Genomic DNA, 20,245 nt, shown 5'->3' on the forward strand with positions numbered 1-20,245 from the left:
ACGTCACCAATACGAGTTTATTCGACATCTTCATTTTGGAACCCGGGACGCATTCTTGCCGCCAGTCTTAAGGAAGCCTCTAATCCTCTCACCGCAGTCGAGCCCCTCCCGCCAGCGACCAGCAGTCGTCCCGGCCCTGCGTGTGAACAGGGAAACGAGGTCTTCCGAAATCTGTCTACAGGCAAGTACGATCTTATCCCTAGAACTTCCCCCGCCGTATCGCTCGTTGTTTCCAGAAGCCGCATTCCGAAGGATGCACTCACTAACTCGCGCCTGTATGATCAATGGAGGATATCAGAAGGCGATTCTCAGTTAGCGCAAGCAGGCCCCTCACGGAATGCTACGTGGCTCTCGATTCCGATGCCGATACCGGAACGCACCGACACCAGCTCAATGGAAGCCTCTTATCCTACCACCGTCGAGAAAACTGGGTCATCGATCTGCAGACGTCCTAGTCTTGGGTGCGGAGTCGAAGACGGGGTCTTCCAAGCCACCACAATCGGGAATGCCTCATCTAACGCGCGTGACCGAATCGCTTATTTCAACACCTCATCATTGCCTGACAGTCGGTCCCTCTGCGCTTACTACCAAAACGTCAGAGGTCTACGTACTAAGAAACACGATTTAAAATTGCGGTTGTCAAGTTGTGACTACGACATTGTTGTTCTCACAGAAACGTGGCTTCGGCCTGATATAAGTAACTCGGAACTGTCATCTGATTACACAATCTTTCGTTGTGACCGCAATAAGACTACAAGCAATTTATCAAGAGGTGGTGGGGTGCTTGTCGCAGTCAAAGGCGATTTGCAGTGTACAGAAGTGTCATTGTCCGATTGTGCTGACCTTGAGCAAGTGGCAGTATGTGTGAAGCTTCCTAACCAAACGTTGAATATCTTCGGAATTTACCTCCGTCCAAATTCCGAACCAAGTTTGTATTCTACTCATTCTGCTGCCGTTCAGCGCGTATCCGACTCAACGTCAAACAACGATGTGATCTTGGTGTTTGGTGACTACAATCTTCCTCATCTACAGTGGAGCTTTGATGAAGATGTAAATGGTTACCTGCCTACAAATGCGTCCAGCGAACAAGAAGTTTCTTTGACAGAATCAATCATGGCCTGTGGGCTGGTGCAGATTAACTCCTTCACAAACCGGAGTCATCGAATTCTTGATTTAGTTTTTACAAACTTCTCGGACATATCCGAATTATCGCAGCCAGTTTTACCGCTGCTGCCAATTGATGACCATCATCCGCCGCTTGTTTTACAAATTGATGTTTGTTTTCCGCACCCAGTCAGCTTGACCCAGACCCGAATATCTTGGGCCTCGATTTCCGACGATGTAACTTTTCCTCGCTCAATAACTTACTGGATTCGGTTGATTGGGATAATCAACTACTTGGACACTCCGTTGATGAAAGTGTCGGCTTGTTTTACGACAAAATGTACGAAATACTCCGCTCAGTCATCCCTCGTCGCCGATGCGTTAATCTTGGTGTTGATAGAAAACCGTGGTGGAATCCAGAATTGAGAAACATGCGCAACAGACTGAGAAAAGTTCGTAAACGATATTTTGCTAGCAAAACGGTTGAAAACAGGAATCTGCTTTGCCTAGTGGAATCCTCTTATAATGAGCTTATCGATATGAGCTATCGCAGGTATCTTGAGAATTTGCAGCTTACCGCCAAAAACAACCCCTCGAAGTTCTGGAAGCATATGAAGGCACAAAAAGCAAGCCATGGTATCCCGAACAACGTTACTTACGGGGACATTAATGCCACCACACATGTTGAAGCCGCTGAACTATTTGCGAAATTTTTCCAAAGCGTGTACAGTGCCACATCGCCTCGTGTCTACCCGGGATGCTTCCAAAACGTACGAACTCACAACATTCAAATCCCGCCTTTCCAGTTTTCTCATCAAGAAGTATTGAATGCCCTACTTAGCTTAGATACAACAAAAGGTGCTGGGGTAGATGGCTTGACTCCCCATCTGTTGAAAAGCTGTGCTTCGTCTTTGGTTGCACCGTTGACCTTACTTTTCAATCGATCACTCAATGAGAACACGTTTCCTCAATTATGGAAAATTGCTACAATGGTTCCGGTTTACAAATCTGGCAGCATTCGTCTTGTGGAAAACTACCGAGGAATCTCAATTCTCTGCTGCCTCGGAAAAATGCTGGAATCTATGGTACATAAAGTTGTAATGTCTGCATCAATATCGATTATTTCTCAGTACCAACATGGATTCATTCCTCACGGCTCGACAACTTCCAACCTCTTATGTTACACTAATGTACTGTTTCGTGAGATCGAACGGCGGAAGCAAGTAGACTCAATATACGTGGACTTCTCCAAGGCGTTTGACACTGTTCCGCATTTGTACGCTGTTGAAAAGCTGAGACATATGGGTTTTCCCGATTGGATATCTGACTGGATTTTGTCCTACCTCACTGATAGAAAAGCTTTCGTTAAAGTAAACTCTTCGCGATCCAGTACCTTCAGCATTCCTTCCGGTGTGCCACAAGGCAGTGTATTGGGACCACTGATTTTTGTACTCTACATTAACGACCAGTGTCATCGATTTTCATCTGGGAGACTATGCTTTGCTGACGACCTCAAAATTTTCCGAGTGATCAACTCTACTCTCGACTGCGTTGCTTTACAAGACGACATTGACTCGCTTCTTCAATGGTGTATCGAAAACGGAATGACGCTCAATATTGGAAAGTGTAAAGTCATAACATTTTGCCGCAGCTTGTCTTCGATCAACTACACATACGCTATAAATGGAACAACTCTGGAGCGTGTTGGGTCAATTCGCGATCTAGGAGTGGTAATAGACTCAAAATTGCGCTTTAACGAACATATTACAGTTATCACCGCCAAAGCCTTTTCAGTCCTTGGGTTTATCCGAAGAAATGCATCGCAGTTCACCGATGTGTACGCTTTAAAAGCTTTGTTCTGTGCCCTTGTGCGCAGTGTTTTAGAGTATGCTGCTCCTGTATGGGCTCCATACCACACATCCCTAATGATTCGGATAGAACGAGTACAAAAATCATTTATCCGTTTTGCTCTTCGCCGCCTACCTTGGAACGATCCAATCAACCTACCGGACTATCCCGCACGTTGTCAGCTAGTGGATCTGGAGCTACTTTCAAACAGAAGGCTAAAGCTTCAAAGACTACTTGTACACGATATCCTGATGAATAACATCGACTGCCCTGATCTTCTTTCCGAAGTGCAACTAAGCGTTCCCAATCGTAGACTGCGGCATACAACCCTCATCGCCATCCCTTTACATAGAACGAGTTACGGATATCATGACCCTTTTACCACTTGTTTGAGGAATTTTAACTCTGTTTGTGAAATGTTTGATTTTAATGTGTCAAAAGATTGTTTTAGAGCTAGGATTAAGAATATAGTTTAATTAATTAGTCTGTACGGCAGTATTACCGAAGACGTTTACACAATAATAAACATATTTTTTAAGAACCCATTGATTCAGGAATGCCATAGAATGTTGCTCCATTTGTTTTTCTAACGGTTGAACAAGTTAGTTACCCAAGGTTTTAACTACAGATATTCTCAAACGTTCTTCACACGAACCAGAACTTTTTGAGGGTCCTACACAAACCATGTCACGCTTCACTGAGCATAAGAAAACCATTTAAAATTATGTCATGTCTTCCATTCTTTATATATTGAATATATTGAACAGATGGTAAAGCTCTATGCTGAACTTTTTTTTTTGTTGGATCGTGGCTAGGACAATGTTTTGACTGTCCTACCCATGTGTTTTTGTGCGTAGTACATGTCCTACCTGTCCTACCCACTTCCCGCGCCACTGATGATATTTACATCAGTAAGAAGAGACATATTGACAGATATCCTTTGTTCAATGGAGTTATTGAAGTATCATTATCATCGGTATAAATAAGCACAATATTCTGTTTACTTCTATAAATAGTTGGGGGCACAAATAAAATTATATGGGAGTGGGACATTTCGCATGACGACGTTTGACATAATGAACATATGGCATAATTAGAATGATATGCCTTCTTTACAATGCTTATTGATTGCCTTATGCAAAACGTCTTTATGAGAAATGGGTCACCCCCAAAATTTGATCTCGAGGCCTGTACTCTACGGAGGGATTGTAAGATGAAGAACATCGGTATGAATCAAAACCACTGGTTACGCTCATAAATCCCCCTATATTCCATGGAGTCCTTGGAGAACCACGAACATCGGTAGTTATCCATACAATGCCCTGTTAACTTATATGAATGGTTAGCGGTTTGTGCCATAAAAAAATGCTCATCACACCAGTAAACTGAAGGTTTTAATTCCAGGAAGTTTTTGGATGAACTAGAATACCTTTTGTACTCACTTAGTTACCAAAACAGGGATTACGAACGGTTCTTCAAATTATAACAAATCTTCTAGGGTCTTGTGTTCTGAGATGTTCTTTTAATTGGAATTGATAAATTGGTCTCCGTTTACTCATGCTAAAATAATGCATAAACTACAAGAAGTTGTTGGAAGACCTTAACTTGCACACATTTTAATCTAGTTAATAATCAAAATAATAAATTATATGCTTATAATACTGAAAAGCATAATTTTTCGTAAAAATGAAAATTAATTCCTTACATGTTGACTCCAAAAGGCTAAATTTCGTTTGACGAACTAAGCTCGCTCGTTTTACGAACTGATTCAATTTACGAATAATTCAACTAACGAACCCCCGATTTAGTTCCTAAATTGAGGTTACAGTGTATGTATACCCAGTAGTGCGTGTAAACTAAGCCCCAATTAGCACTCACCAAATTCAGCAGATACACATTGGTAACCGTCCGCATCCGCTTGTTCTGGGCCAGCGTCAGAATCACGAGCAGATTTCCGACCACCGACAGCAGAAAGATAACCGCATACAGCGGAATGATGAGATTGTTCTGAAACGTTGAATCCCCTCCTCCTCGGGTGGCTGCCGACGTGGCACTGGGACTGCTGGCCCCGGTGGGAGTTGAGTTGCCACCACTAGTGGCCACCGTAACTGCACTGGATCCCCCTCGCAGCGACAACTCGGTCACTATGTTGCGTATTTGGCCCAGCGAGGTCGTCAGATTGACGGCAGTGGTCGAGGACGTGAAGACCTCATCGCTGGCCAAGAGGGACGAAAGCTGGTCGGCCATATTGGAGGGCAGTTGGGTGGCGCTGTAATGGCCGTGGCCCAGCAGCAGGTGCTCGGTCATAGATTTCATCTTGAGAAAACGGTCGTATTGCGTCAGTTGACTGGAGGCCGTCGTCGGTGGAGGGGATCTCAACTCCACGCCGTACACGAAGGGGGTCTCTGTCATTGTTCGGGAAGACGGACTTGCTTTTAGGCTCGGAACGCTCCGTTCTGCCTCATCAATTATGCTTGTCGACTGGAATCTTGGTCCGATGGGAGTTGGCTACCAGCTTCTTCGGTGTTGATTTTGGGTCTGATTATGATGGGGCCGGACGCAAACCTGTTAATGAAATTGAATCATAATTTATTCAGGCGATGTGATTACAGGCATTTAGAATATGGTGTGGGGGTTTATTTGCGAAAGGAAGCTTAGCTCAAGAAGCGTAAGGATTTGAGATTGTGATGAGATATTTTTAGTAAGATCCGAAGCAATTTGGTTTGGGCGGAAGTAATGAGCATCGCTATGGAATTATGTTAATGACACCATTTGTAAGCAAATATCAATTAGTTTCAATCTAATTAAACTCCTATTAATTGAGTCATGAATAAAGCAGAAATGAGTTGACATTCCAATTAACTCAAAAGCGATGGAGTCCTCGGTCATTGACAGGACCACCGCGTTTGTGCTATTATAGTTTAGTTGGGACAATGGAAATTCGAAATTTCGCCGATATCGCGAAATCTGTTCAATTTAGGAAATTCCGCGAAATGCCACGAAATTAGTTAAATGCTATCAAAGTTCAAATATCACCGAACGTATTATGAAATGTAATCACCGTCCCAGTTGGTCATTTTACAAATCGCTTTGTCAACCATGAAATAGTAGTTTACGGAACAAGTCGCAGAATCATGATTTTCACAGCAAGAGTCGTAAATTTATCCCACGAGGCTTGCTGAGTAGGATAATTACGAAGAGTGCTGTAAAAATCCAGTGTTGCAACGAGTTACGTACATCATTTTTTGTAATTTCGTAGAAGACCCCTTGAGGGTATCAGAAATTATATCGGAATGTATTCACCATTATTTTACAATTTCTGAAAAATTGTTGTGTAACTGTTTTGAGTTGCGTAATGCATCATATTACGCAACTTAAAACAGTTGAGTAATAAGAAAGCGTTGCGTAATGAATAATTACAGCATCGGTTTCAGTTGCGTAATGACTATTCTTGCACTGCATACTTCAGTGCAGGAAAGTAGGCCGTTTCATGACAGATTGGCGTGATGAAAAACAACCTATTACGATGAGAAATTGCAAAATAGCAGTTTACGGAACAAGTTGCAGAATGGTGATTTTTACAGCACGAGTCGTAAATTTATGCTGCGAGGCTTGCCGAGTAGGATAATTACGATGAGTGCGGGTTTTGCAACGAGTTACGTACAACATTTTTTGCAATTTCGTAGAAGACCACTTGAGGGTATCAGAAATTATATCGGAATGCATTCATCATCATTTTACAATTTCTGAAAAAAATGTTGTGTAATGATTCATTACGCAACTCAAAACAGTTGCGTAATGAGAAAGCGTTGCGTAATGAATCATTACAGCACTGGTTTCAGTTGAGTTAAGACTATTCCCGCATTGCATACTTCAGTGCAGGAAAGTAGGCCATTTCATGACAGATTGGCGTGATGAAGAACAGCCATTATGATGAGAAATTGCAAAAAGAACTTATACGTACTAAATCAGTGTTTCCCATACTATTTAACTTTCGCTTCCTTGAGGCCAATATTTTTTTGGAATCGAAATGCTTATAATGAACGTTTTTCTCTTCTGAAATTTTGACCAATATATTATCATGAATGTACCGAAGACTCCGTAAAGACTCATGCGATAACACAGACAAACAGACGTTACATTGACGAGTTTTCATCGACTACACAATTAACGATCAATTCAACAATAGGTGAGGATTTTACTCGTTCAACAACAGGCGAATTAGCCTTTTTTTAATATTATTTACCTCTATTTAATTCTTTTTCATCTTGGCATTACGTCCTCACTGGGACAGAGCCTGCTCCTCAGCTTAGTGTTCTTATGAGCACTTCAACAGTTATTAAACGAGAGCCTTCTTTGCCAAAGTTGCCATTTTTGCATTCGTATATCGCGTTGCAGGTACGATGATACTCTATGCCCAGGGAAGTCAAGGAAATTTCCATTACGAAAAGATCCTGGACCGACCGGGAATCGAACCCAGACACCTTCAGCACGGCTTTGCTTTGTAGCCGCGGACTCAAAACACTCGGCTAAGGAAGGCCCCTAATTGAGTGTCTCCTTCAAATGTTATGCATCGTTTTTTTTTCTCCATTTCTCCCACTTTCATCCCCCAAATTCAGTTTAAAAGTTTTCTGGTAGGGATTTGCAAGGAGCGGGTAGAGCCACCGTAGTCTTGAGAGTTTGACAGAATAGCATTGCTGTCATAATGTTGAATCCCATATACGGTAGCATTACTTTTTTTCTGATGTGGCGCGCAGAGAAGATAACCGCAATACAAACGCAATGTCAAAAATCAAGACGGCTTGAATTTTTATTTACGTAACTTTGATAGTGAGGGACCAACCACAAACTAAACGAAATAATATAATATCTTTTTTGCAGCTAAGCAAAACGAATGCATAAGTAGAGAATATTAGTATATATTAGTATGTCAAAAATATTTTCGTTTGAATCGAGAACATTCGAGACTTAATACCGTGATGCATCAATACCCGGACATTTAGGCAAGGCCAAATGATCAAACGCTATTTTATAAGGTTTCCTTCAGATTTAGTTGATCTTGGGAGTAATGATGGATTTCATGTGAAAAACTACTTTAATTCAATGAAATTCGTTTAAACAATGTTGTATGTCTTGTCCATAAATTCGGAGATCTGAAGCAAGCTTTGGTTTTAAATCCAGACACAACTGTTTCAAAATCCGGACAGTAGCATTTTACCACTTAAAACTCGTGAATAAATTCGTAAAACATGTTTGAATTTATTTGAATATAACTACCATGTGAGTTTCAACCATGCATGGTCTCTAGAATATATTATAGAGCAGTAAGTTCTTTCGGCAAAAAAAAAAAAAAAAAATAGCAAATGCGAACGATTGCATATCATGATAACCCAACCAGTGGATAACAGAGTTGTTACAGATTATGTTACTCAGTTAGCGCGTTTTTTTTTCTAACAAAATATGTTATAATTTTGCCTGGCTAGTAGTTGAAATAACAAAATATATAAAACAATTCCCTCTACACTAAACAGAACAAAATATGTTATAATTTAAACAAAAATGTATCTCATTAAGTTTGGAATCAAACAAAAATATAACTCATTTCGCTATTTTCCATAACTGAGTTATAACTAAATTTGTTATAAACAGTTGTTCTCAAAAATTTTACAACAAATTGTGTTATAATTATGTTTTGAATAAAAAAAAAACAGCCTCTGTTACCATAACTAATTTTATTTTAATTATGTTAATTACCTCCGTCAACTAAAAGTGCTTCTAACAAAAATGAAACAAAATTTTTTATTCGTAGCTTATCTTAATATAATTGTGCTATAATTTTGTTGTAATACACTGATCGGGAACTGCGGCACAACGCATGTGTCGCTATTTGCAATGCACTGTTACAAATGGTCTTTTCACACGGACACCAGAATAAACTCTGTCCAACAGCCTTTTTTAAACGATGGCAGTGCCCAGCAGTTTGCAATCTTTTTTGCTCGTTCTGCCTTTGCAGCATTTTTGTGCGAGTTGTAGAATCCCTTTCAGCAATGTATGCGGATTTGCTACTGTATTTATATCTAAAAACGTGAATGTTCTCAACAACATAACATCATAAAAATATGAAAACTTTAGAATTGGAACCAACCGGTTACAACTAATTCCTTTCAAAATCCAGTTATGAGTCTCTCATAGCGCTAAACGAACCGCACAGCTCTAGTGGACATCGCAACCAATCCACATACAAGCGGTCCTCAAATCACGCACCCACACTGCTTTCCAGTGGGCCACGTTTGCACAGGGACAGAGCCGGCTTCTCAGCTTAGTGTTCAATTAGCAGTTCCACAGTTATTAGCTGAGAGCTTTCTTTGCCAAAGTTACCATTTTCGCATTCATATATCGTGTGGCAAGTAGAGTGACGTCATACACACCACGCTAAAAACACTCAAATATGGGTAAAATTAACACGGAAAATAAAATGGGTGTAAAATACGCTCCACATAAAAACTACACGAAATGACATAATTGTAACCACATGACCACCATTGCATAAGACACGCACTTACCCTTTTTTTTTATCTTAGCAGTTCTCTCAGCTCAGCTTTAATTTTACTCAAGCGGTTCTCTCCACTCATATTACAATATACGCGAAAGGTGGCTGTCCTCAAAACATGCTACTTCTTCTTCTTGGCATTATGAATGCACAGGGCCAGAGCCGGCTTCTCAGCTAACTGTTCACTGAGCAGTTCCACAGTTACTAGCTGAGAGCTTCCTTTGCCAAAGCTACCATTTTCGCATTCATATATCGTGTGGCAAGTACGATGATACTCTATGCCCAGGAGAGTCATGGAAATTTGCTTTACGAAAAGATCCTGGACCGACCAGGCATCGAACCCAGACTCCTTCAGCATGGCTTCGCTTTGTAGCTGCGGACTCTAACCATTCGGCTAAGGAAGGCCCCTAAAAATATGCACTGAACCTATTTCCTGGTCTCAGCAGTCCTCTCAACTCGCTATCAATCAGTCAAGCGACAAGCGGTCCTCCCAACTCACTATTTTACATTATTCGTCAAAGGTGGTGGTCCTCAAAACGCACTCCAAAGGCTTATTCGTTTGGTATCCATGTTGACAATTCAGCTTGCAATTTCAAAGCAGAGCTGCTCGTTGTCACTATCAACGCCTAAAATTTGCTGATTTGTACAGGCCGACTGCGACGGAAGAACAATGGACCGCCATCAAGAATGCCTTCATCGCTACCGGCGAGAATAATTTGGGCGAACTGCGCATCCAGAGAAAGCAGTGGATTACGGATAAAACCTGGAGGAAGATAGAGGAGCGGCGAAATGCTAAGGCCGCGATAGAGCGAGCGAAACCCCGTGGAGCCAAAGCTTTAGCCCGTCAGTATTCTCTAGAAAAAGAAGTGAAACGCTCATGCACACGGGACAAGCTAGCGTGGGCAGATTCTCTATCCAAAGGAGGCGAGAAAGCCGCAGCAACCGGTGACATTCGCCTTCTCTACTATATTTCACATCGCCTTAGTGGGGTAAGGATGAACGCGTCGTTGCCCGTACAAGATACGTATGGACAGCTTCTTACCGACCCGGCTGAAACGCTGGTTCGAGCATTTCGAAAATATTTTAGTAGTGTCAACTACGCCACCAACTTCTCTTGTCAAAGCTTGAGACAGAAACGGCCATCCGAAGCATGAAGTCAAATAGAGCTCCAGGGTTCGATCGCATATCAGCGGAGATGCTCAAGGCTGACCAGTTCTCAAAGTTGTCTTGAACCGGATACAGGAGAAGATTAACGCGACTCTCCGGCGGCTGCAGGCAGGATTTGGTGCCGAACGATCTTGTGTAGACCATATTGTCACTCTCCATATCATCCTGGAGCAGGTCAACGAATTCCAAGAGTCCCTTCGCTTGGTGTTCATTGACTACAACAAACATTTTGACCGGATCAACCACGAAAATATGTGTGGGGTGACCTGAGGCGCAAAGGTGCCCCTGAGAAAATCATCGGAATCATTGAAGCACATTACAAGGTGTTCACGTATAGAGTTTTGAACAACAACGTCTTGTCCGACCTTATCCGAGTCGTAGCTGGAGTGAGGCAAGGATGTATACTATTGCCACCACGGTTTCTCATCGTAATTGATGAGATCTTGGATGGAGCTATTGATCGTGATCCAAGCCGAGGGTCGTTGTGGTAATTCATTACCATAGAGCATCTAAATGACTTCGAATTGGCTGATGATGTTGCTCTATTGGCACAACGGCGCTCGGACATGCAGAGTAAACTGGATGATCTTGCCGTACGCTCTTCAGTGGCAGGTCTAAAAATTAATGTCATCAAGACCAAATCTTTGGATGTGAACTCATCTAGTGCTTGCAATTTTAAACAGTGGAGAATGTCGAAAGTTTCCAATATCTTGGTAGTCAGATGGCGTCAGACGGCGGCACCAAGTTCAACATAGATGCACGGATCAAGATGGCTAGGGGTGCTATTGCGAGTTTTAGAAATATCTGGAAAAACAGTCAAATTATTTAACGCATGAAGATCCGACTATTCAACTCCAAATTGAAATCTGTATTGCTATACGCCAGTGAGACGTTGTGTGTATCAGTGGGCAACAATCAACGGCTGCAGATGTTTTTTCGCACTTAGTCGCCTCACAACTGGACCTCCAATGTTAAGCTTCATTGGCGATGGCACCAGAAGCCGGTAACTACAGTAATTCGGAAACGGAAGTGGAGGTGGATCGATAATTGTGTGGCTTGTTTATGTATGAGCACGACTTGGTAAATGCGTTTTACTTAAGCGTTTTTTATCAGTTTTAGATTGATTTTAAATTGTTTTTTTGTTGATCGGTCAATTGTTTCGTGAGTTTTCTTTGACGATTTATTGGAGTTCATAGTGATAATAGTGTGTTTGCTGCTTGAAAGTAGTTTTTAAATAATTTATTGTGGTGTCAACAAAGTCAACTAGTATTGACTGCATCGGTGTTGCTTTATTACAACGACTCGTATGCAACATTTCATCGATCCATCCCGTGCTTAAAAGCTTCGATTGTGCCTGAGTTCAACTTGCTGCATATCCAAAGGCGTTTTCATTTTTCCATCGTACAGTGAAGATCCTTTGAACATTTCTGTTGCCGTAATAGTCACTACGTTGGTTCGGAATATGGCCTGCAACATTTGCCAAAAGTCATTTCAGATGATGACGGAGTTACCTGCCTATTCTGGTTTTGCGACGGATGTGCCGATACGTTGTTTAATGACGGCATTCAAAAATTTGCTCATCACTGTAATCACGATATTGCGCATGACAACGTTACTCTTCAATCACTTAAGGATGATATTTGTGGACTGAAAGAAGTCGTTAATGCACTTACGACCACATTTGAATCCAAATCGCTCACTCCGTCCTTGCGTGCACCTCGGCGATGGATTGCTGACACATTACCAATTCCGAATACGCCAAAACGAATACACGACGATGGACCAATGAATCAGCCTAATGCAAAGCCATGTAATATCCGTGGAACTAAAACTGCATCCGAACTTGTTAAGACGGTTGCACCCCCCGAGGATCTGCTGTGGATTTATCTTTCGGCCTTCCATCCGAGCACTTCCGAAAATGACATCGTCAACCTCGTGAGAGAATGTATGGATATGGGCACTGACGCACAGCCTTGTTCCGAAAGACAAGGATCCAGCAACATTATCTTATGTTACCTTCAAAGTGGGTGTGAGCAAGGCGCTTAAGGAAATTGCTTTATCTATGGACACGTGGCCTGACAACATCTTCTTCCGGGAATTCGACAATTCTTTAAACAGCAATCGCCGTGTGTTACGAATTACTGCGAGCAACAGCCAATCTGGCGGGGGAGGTCGATAATGTCATCCCTAGATCCACATGTACCTGCTTCCGTTTTCAACCCAGAACGCACTGCCTGTAGCATCATGGAAGCCCCTAGTCCTCCCGACCCAGTCGCGCTGCCAGATTGTTCCCGCCATCGTAGTCGTTCTGGCCCTGTGGTTGAGGAAGGTGTCGGGGTCTTCCAACCGTTTATCACAGGCAAGTATTCTATTTGCAATGAATTTCCACCGCGTGATAGCCTTTCGACTTCTAGTACACCGTTGGCCCAAGATGCAATCGCAATCTCTGATCCGGTCTTACAAGCGTTACTACAGCATTTGAAATCACCAAACCATTCAACATCACCTTCATCTACTGCTGTCATCCCAGAACGCACTGCCTGTAGCATCATGGAAGCCCCTAGTCCTCCCGACACAGTCGCGCTTCCTGTTAGTTCCAGCCATCGTAGTCGTTCTGGCCCTGTGGTCGAGGATGGTGTCGGGGTCTTCCAACCGTTAATCACAGGCAAGTACACATTTCATACGGAACGTCCACTGCTTGAAAGCCTTCCGAATTCCAGCCCATCAATGGTACAAGATCCTAATGCTAGTCCGAACCGAATCGTCTATGCATCTACGCATCGCTCCTCAACAACCCTAGGCCATTTTCCGCGCTCCTCATCTACTGCAATCATTCCGGAATGCACTGCCCAGAATACAGAAACCTGCACTCATTCTGTTTCGACGTCGGGATCAGCAAATATTTCTTCGAGCCGTCGAACGATAATGCGAAATTAACCGTGTACTACCAGAACGTACGAGGCTTGCGCACGAAAATCGACGATGTATTTGTAGCCATCTCCGCAACAAATTACGATGTAATCGTTTTAACTGAAACGTGGCTTTTCGACCCGATTCTTTCGACGCAGATCTTCGGGGATGCATATACTGTATTTCGAAACGATCGTAATGCACGAAACAGTCGTAAATCTCGTGGTGGAGGAGTTTTAATTGCTGTTGCACGTCACATTAATAGTGCTGCTGACTCAACGCCAATTGTTGATTCTCTCGAGCAACTTTGGGTCAAGCTAAAATTAACGAATTTTTCAATGAGTGTGGGGGTTATATACTTGCCACCAGATCGCAAATCAGACTTGGACAGTGTTGACAATCATGTTGAATCTATTGGAGCCGTTCTGTCTGATTGTCAAACCAACGATCACGCTATTCTGCTCGGTGACTATAATCAATCGGGCCTTGTTTGGGATTTACACACCGACGATCCTCCTAAAGTTGACGTATTGCGGTCGCACATTTCTCCAGCATGCGCTTCGCTTCTTGATGGCTCCAATCTCCACGGGTTGACACAAATCAACACAATATTTAATAGGAACAACCGCCTTTTGGATCTTGCCCTAGTGAATGAGACATCACTAGGAAATTGCACCTTATCCGAAATCGCCGATCCTCTTTCCACGTTTGATGCAGATCACTCTCCGTTTGTAATAGAACTAGGTCTAACGAAACCTGAATTTGACGATTCGCTGGACCCTCCTAGCTTGGACTTTCTCAGAGCAAACTATTCAGGTTTAGCTGAAGCACTAGCGTCAATTAATTGGGCGGCCGTTGACTTTGATACAGAAGTCGACGAAGCGGTCCAGATTTTTTCCCGCGAATTACGCAGCGCCATGGCTGAACACATTCCTTTACGTAGACCATCCTCAAAACCTCCATGGGGGAATTCTCACTTGCGACGATTGAACCAGGTTAGATCAAAATAACAACGCAAGTACCGTAGGAATCAGTGCCCCGTTAGTAAACAGTTGTTCAACCGAGCTAGCTATCAGTATCGAATTTACAGTCGGTTCCGCTACAAGCGGTATACTCAACAAACACAACAAAATCTGCGAAGAAATCCTAAGCAATTTTGGAATTTTGTCAACTCAAAACGCAAAGAAAAAGGCCTACCCGTTGAGATGCATTTGAAAACCGAAGTAGGCCCAAGTAACCATAAGCACTAATAATAAGCCCTTAATCAGCATCATAAATGCGTACATGCATTATAATAGCACCACAAATGCTTACACACCCTATAAAAGCACTTCCGCTGCATAGAAACCCTATTACAGCATCATTAATGCTTCTAAGCCTGATGCATACGGGCATTAAATAAGCACTATATTGGCTCTATATTCGCATACAGGGCCTGTATCCGTGCTCTTGAAAATTTGAACTTTGGCTTCGATTCATCTTCACCTTAAATGCCATCCAGTGTTTTGACAGATATACCACGTGCTTTGTGTTTACATATAGTGGTGAGAGGGAGTCAAACATAAGTCTTCTCACTACTACAATTGCAGCTTTTATGACGGGGAAAAGTGGTGGTTTAAATTGGTCACTTTTCTTTCCAATACTATTCATCTTATGTGGGCGAAGGAGCAAAGGAGCAGAACTTCAACAACTCAACAATACAGGTGTCGCAGGTTCGAGACGCAAAATGAGGAATTTCATCATCATAAAACAAGGATCAATATGTGGCAATTTCAAGTCCTCAAAAGGATTAAAACCACCAAAATGAATAAGTCTGATACGGAGAAGTACTATCTCAATCATTTTATTACATTTTGCATACTATTCGAGGTTTCCATTTTCATTCATTTATTTATTTACCTCGTGTACCAGCTGCTTGGCCGCATACGCGAAAGCTCTCTGGCTGCGTACGCGAAAGCACAAAATATTCGCCCGAAAAACCTGGCGAAAACAACTGACGTTTCTCACGTGGTCTCATATCAGCACTAGTTATGCCGAGAAGCACGGTTATATCTTCGCATTATAATGGCACGCTATTTCGCCTTTTCTGGCATTATAATAGCATTATATGCGTATATAAAACTGACAAGCATCAAATGATTACCCTATATGCGCATATAATGCTGTTACCGTGCCGCATTATCGTGCTTACTGGTTACTTGGGGGAAGCTCTGCAAGGGAAAAATGTAACCTGTTTGCGTCCCATTTCAAAAGTGCGTTCAACAATTTCGTATCTTCCGCCTCACAGATTGAAATGGCATGCAGAGATACACCGGAAAATGCTTTTCAAATGGAACGGTTCCAAATAACGACCGAACATGTGCAGACTGCAATCTTGAACTTAAGCTCTCTTACGTCAGCCCAGACGGAATTCCGTCGTGCATTTTCAAGAAGTGCAGCGATGCCTTGATCCAACCGTTGACATCGATATTCAATGCCTCATTGCTGCAGGGCAAATTTCCTACCAGTTGGAAGTCGTCTGAAATGTTTCCAGTGCACAAAAAGGATGACATGCGCAATGTTGAAAATTCCCGCGGTATAACATCACTGTGTGCCTGATCCAAGATTTTCGAGATTATCATGAATGACATGTTGTTTGCTTCTTGCAAAAACTACATCACCCCAGATCAACATGGGTTTTTTCCTAAAAGATCAACTGCCACAAACTGGACAAGATCAGTTTGTTTCATTCTGCTTATGTAACTTGGACTCTGGGTCGCAAATAGATGCAGTATATACGGACTTGAAATCCGCCTTCGATCGTGTGGACCATGGGATACTACTCGCTCGACTTGAGAAACTTGGCGTCTCACGTGATCTCGTTCACTGGTTCAAATCATACCTCACGGATCGTCAACTCACAGTTAAAATTGGATTAGACTCATCCGAACTGTTTTCCAATTTGTCCGGAGTGCCACAAGGGAGCAACTTGGGTCCTCTGCTGTTCTCCATATTCATCAACGAGCTTTCTAGTGTGCTACCACCCGGATGCCGTTTGTTCTATGCAGATGATGTGAAGTTATACATGATTATCAACTGTCTCGAAGACTGTCTTCATCTTCAACAGTCCATTAATCACTTCGTCGACTGGTGCAACAGTAGCTTGTTAACAGTGAGTCTACAAAAATGTCATGTTATATCGTTCCATCGTAAGCGAACGCCCATCACTTTTGAATATTCCATCGCTGATCAACCTCTAACACGAGTAACCGAGGTTCGTGACTTAGGCGTAACATTAGATACTGCCTTAACCTTTCGGGTGCATTATAACGATATGATCTCCAGAGCTAATCGGCAGCTCGGGTTTATGTTTAAAATAGCAGACGAGTTTCACGACCCTCTGTGTTTACGATCTCTGTATTGTGCACTTGTTCGGTCTATTCTGGAATCGAATGTTATTGTATGGTGCCCGTATCAATCAACATGGATCTCTAGGATCGAAGCTGTTCAACGAAAGTTTGTGAGATACGCCCTACGTAGCCTTCCATGGCATGATCCTACGAATCTGCCAAGGTACGAAGACCGCTGCAGATTGCTAGGTATCGAGACGCTTGAGCAAAGAAGGAATAATTCACAGGCTGTATTCATTGCAAAAATCTTGTTAGGAGAGTTGGACTCTCTTGAAATACTGAACCGCATCAATATATATGCTCCAACGCGGGTGCTACGACAACGTGGTTTCCTAATGTTGGAATCCAGAAACACAGGCTATGGCTCACATGATCCTATAAGATTTATGGCAGCAACGTTTAACGGAGTGTACGAGTTGTTCGACTTCAACGCTTCTGCTGAACGTTTCAAACGAAGGCTTCGGGAAATGAACCGTTAACGAAACACCGAAAAATTCATCAAATTACAATGTTTTTATTCTTTTTATAGCACAAAACTGATTATTGTTAGAATTTAAGAACTATTTGTTTGTTGTACTGTAAGTTATTTGTTCTTAGTTTTATGTTGTATTTTTTCTCTTTAAAAGATGTGGGGTTTTTATGCCTATTTGAGCAAGTCAAACGATGTGGCCAGCTCAAATAGGCTTTTCCCTACCAGGCTTCATAAGGACTGAACGTCCGATGAAGGTTAGAAACAAATAAATAAATAAATAAATAACACTCTACGAAGGGGCGGAAACGAAATCTGCAAGCAGGCGTTAGACTGAACACCAGCAGGACATTAATCTTTCACGTTGGCCCTATGCACCATCAGGGGTGCCCAGGAATGAAAGTAAGTAGTACGGAATACGGTACAAATTGATCACTATTTCACAACCTTTTGTCATGTTGTCCTTTGGAATTTAAATATTGTTAAATTTATTTCGGTATAATCAGCACTTCATTGATCTTTATTAGTTTATGTAATCGATTTTATTGCTGTTTGCATTCGGGATGCAAATCTAGACTAAACGTCCTCCAAATGCGGTAACACAAAACAATCAAAGGACACCTAGCAACGATTAAATAAATCACCGCCGCCCTAGCAAGAAAAATCTATCTTTGACATCGCATTTCTTGTGAAAAATCTTGCCGCGTTTGGTGTTCCCGCATTAGATATTTGCATTTCAAACGCACACAGCAATATATGGAACTAGTCGTCCCGTCAAACTTCGTTTTGCCATCAAGTAGGCTGTTGTAAAACGTCATGTAAGCCCTAGAGATGGGCAAAACAGTTCTTTTCAATGAACAGTTCCCATTCGTTCCGTTCTCGAAAGAGAACTAGTTCTTTTGAACCGTTCCTCGTTCTTAAAAAAAATCTTTTTTTTTCGCTTTTGAAATAATGTATTACGACTCATGAAAGATTTTTTTTAGTCAGCGCTGGAATTTTCTGCTAAATTATGATTAATTATCTATAAATATATGTTTACAATTAGAAAACTTTGACAAGAGAAAATTGAACAGAATGCATTTATTTCGAAACTGGAATAAAAGATTTATTGTCAAATAAATTATAAAATGAAAATAGTTAAGCTCATTCCTTGCGCTTTTCTTTGCGCGCCAAGCCTTGTCAGTCCGTATTTAGCCAAACAAATATTGAATGATTGAAATGATTAAAGCGAAGCGACGAGGACTCTTCATTCACACAAACACATTTCATTCGTTGCTCATTCGTCGCACATAATCATAACCAGCGTCCTGTGGACGTAGAAAGGACAGGGCATGCCAAAAGCGAAGTGTAGCGTTCTTCATTTGCTTCGTTTCGTTTCGTTCGTTCGGTGAGAACGATGGAAGAATGCATGCCGAATAGTTCTCTCCTCCAGTTCGTTGCGTTCGTTCATTCGCAGTTCGAGTTCAGTAAACCGTTCTTGCTGAACTACCGTTCTCAAAAAAAGAACTACGACTCATTCGTTCACCGCAAAGAACTAGTTCTTTTGAACCGTTCACGAACGGTTCGCCCATCTCTACTAAGCCCCCATACAGAATGACACATGAGTCTTCTCCCGTTTTCCCGATGATTCCGGAGACTTTCTCAAACTTTTTCCTAGCACGAACACGTCGCATCTCTGATCTAGTGCAACAGTGGAAAACTTACGTCATTCCGTTGATCTGTTCTCAAGTTATTTCGTGACATATAAACACCACTCCATTTTTATTTATATAGATAGATAAAATTTAACATATCAAAATTCGAAAATGACACATTGGGGCAAAATTGATCACTATATAATAAAGCATACTTTAAAATATAAGTTTCCCTATCTACTAAATTTGGGTCTCTTGAATCTGAAAATGATGTCGAAATTCTTACAACTCGTGTATACCATCATTTTATTGCAAAATCACACTTTGTAAATCTGCATAATGCGCCAGCGGATTGTTTACCAGCATTTCAAATAGTATTTCTTACACCTTCAAAAACTGTGAATAATTCTATGCAAAACTGACCTTAATAAAAATAAAATAGTTGGAATGTTTGTGATGCCAACGAAGTATTAAGCATCCTTGAAAAGAAATGCTATTTGGTACCGACCTTATCAAATTCACCCCATTGATCAATTTGCCTCCGGATTATGGTAAGTATAGTAATTTTCATTTGAACTTCAAATGGCGTGTGGTCAGCCAAATCATTTCAAAATTGGGTAGAATGTCTAATAAACATTGTTTAAGAATAGGGAAGTCAAATTTGCAAGTCTAATAACCATATTACTGAACTTGTGATTGTACGATACTGAAAGTAGGTGTGCATGCGATAAATTTGAATAAGTGTAGATTTGTACATCGAAGTAGACATGGAATAAAAGGTCTCTTGTTTTGGTTGTGAATCTTATGAACAGACGTCTTTTCTTTACGTGCATCCGAAACTACATTTTGACGACGAGGTTCAAATTCGGAAGTTATAGTATAGTTCAATTACGAAAGAGATAGTGAACTTGTGCGACAGTTTTATAATTTTATTGTGGTGTTATTGGTAGTGAAAGGTTTATGAGTGTAGTTTGCGTATGGTGGTAGTGATTTAGATCAATTGCAAGGAGCATGAATCAATGACAAACGACGCATGGAAGAAGGTAGGTGCTATTATAGATGAGAGAACCGACCCGATACTATAACCAACTATAACGTAGTGGTAGGTGGCCGTAATAGTATAGAATGTTTGATAGAATTTTGTGGATGCTGACCTATAATAGGTTGGGAACAG

At 41.7% G+C, this 20,245-nt stretch overlaps 1 protein-coding gene across 1 annotated transcript in view; it reads right to left on the minus strand.

The window, feature by feature from the left end:
* LOC5573036 overlaps positions 1-20,245 on the minus strand; it is a 167,943-nt gene that overhangs the window by 108,278 nt on the left and 39,420 nt on the right. The window contains exon 2 of the mRNA XM_021838420.1: positions 4,831-5,517. Within this exon, the coding sequence (XP_021694112.1) occupies positions 4,831-5,364 (534 nt within the window). The 5' untranslated portion in view covers positions 5,365-5,517. The remainder of the gene's footprint in view (positions 1-4,830; positions 5,518-20,245) is intronic.

The sequence above is a fragment of the Aedes aegypti genome, chromosome 1 (assembly GCF_002204515.2).
Source record: "Aedes aegypti strain LVP_AGWG chromosome 1, AaegL5.0 Primary Assembly, whole genome shotgun sequence".
Lineage (NCBI taxonomy): Eukaryota > Metazoa > Arthropoda > Insecta > Diptera > Culicidae > Aedes > Aedes aegypti.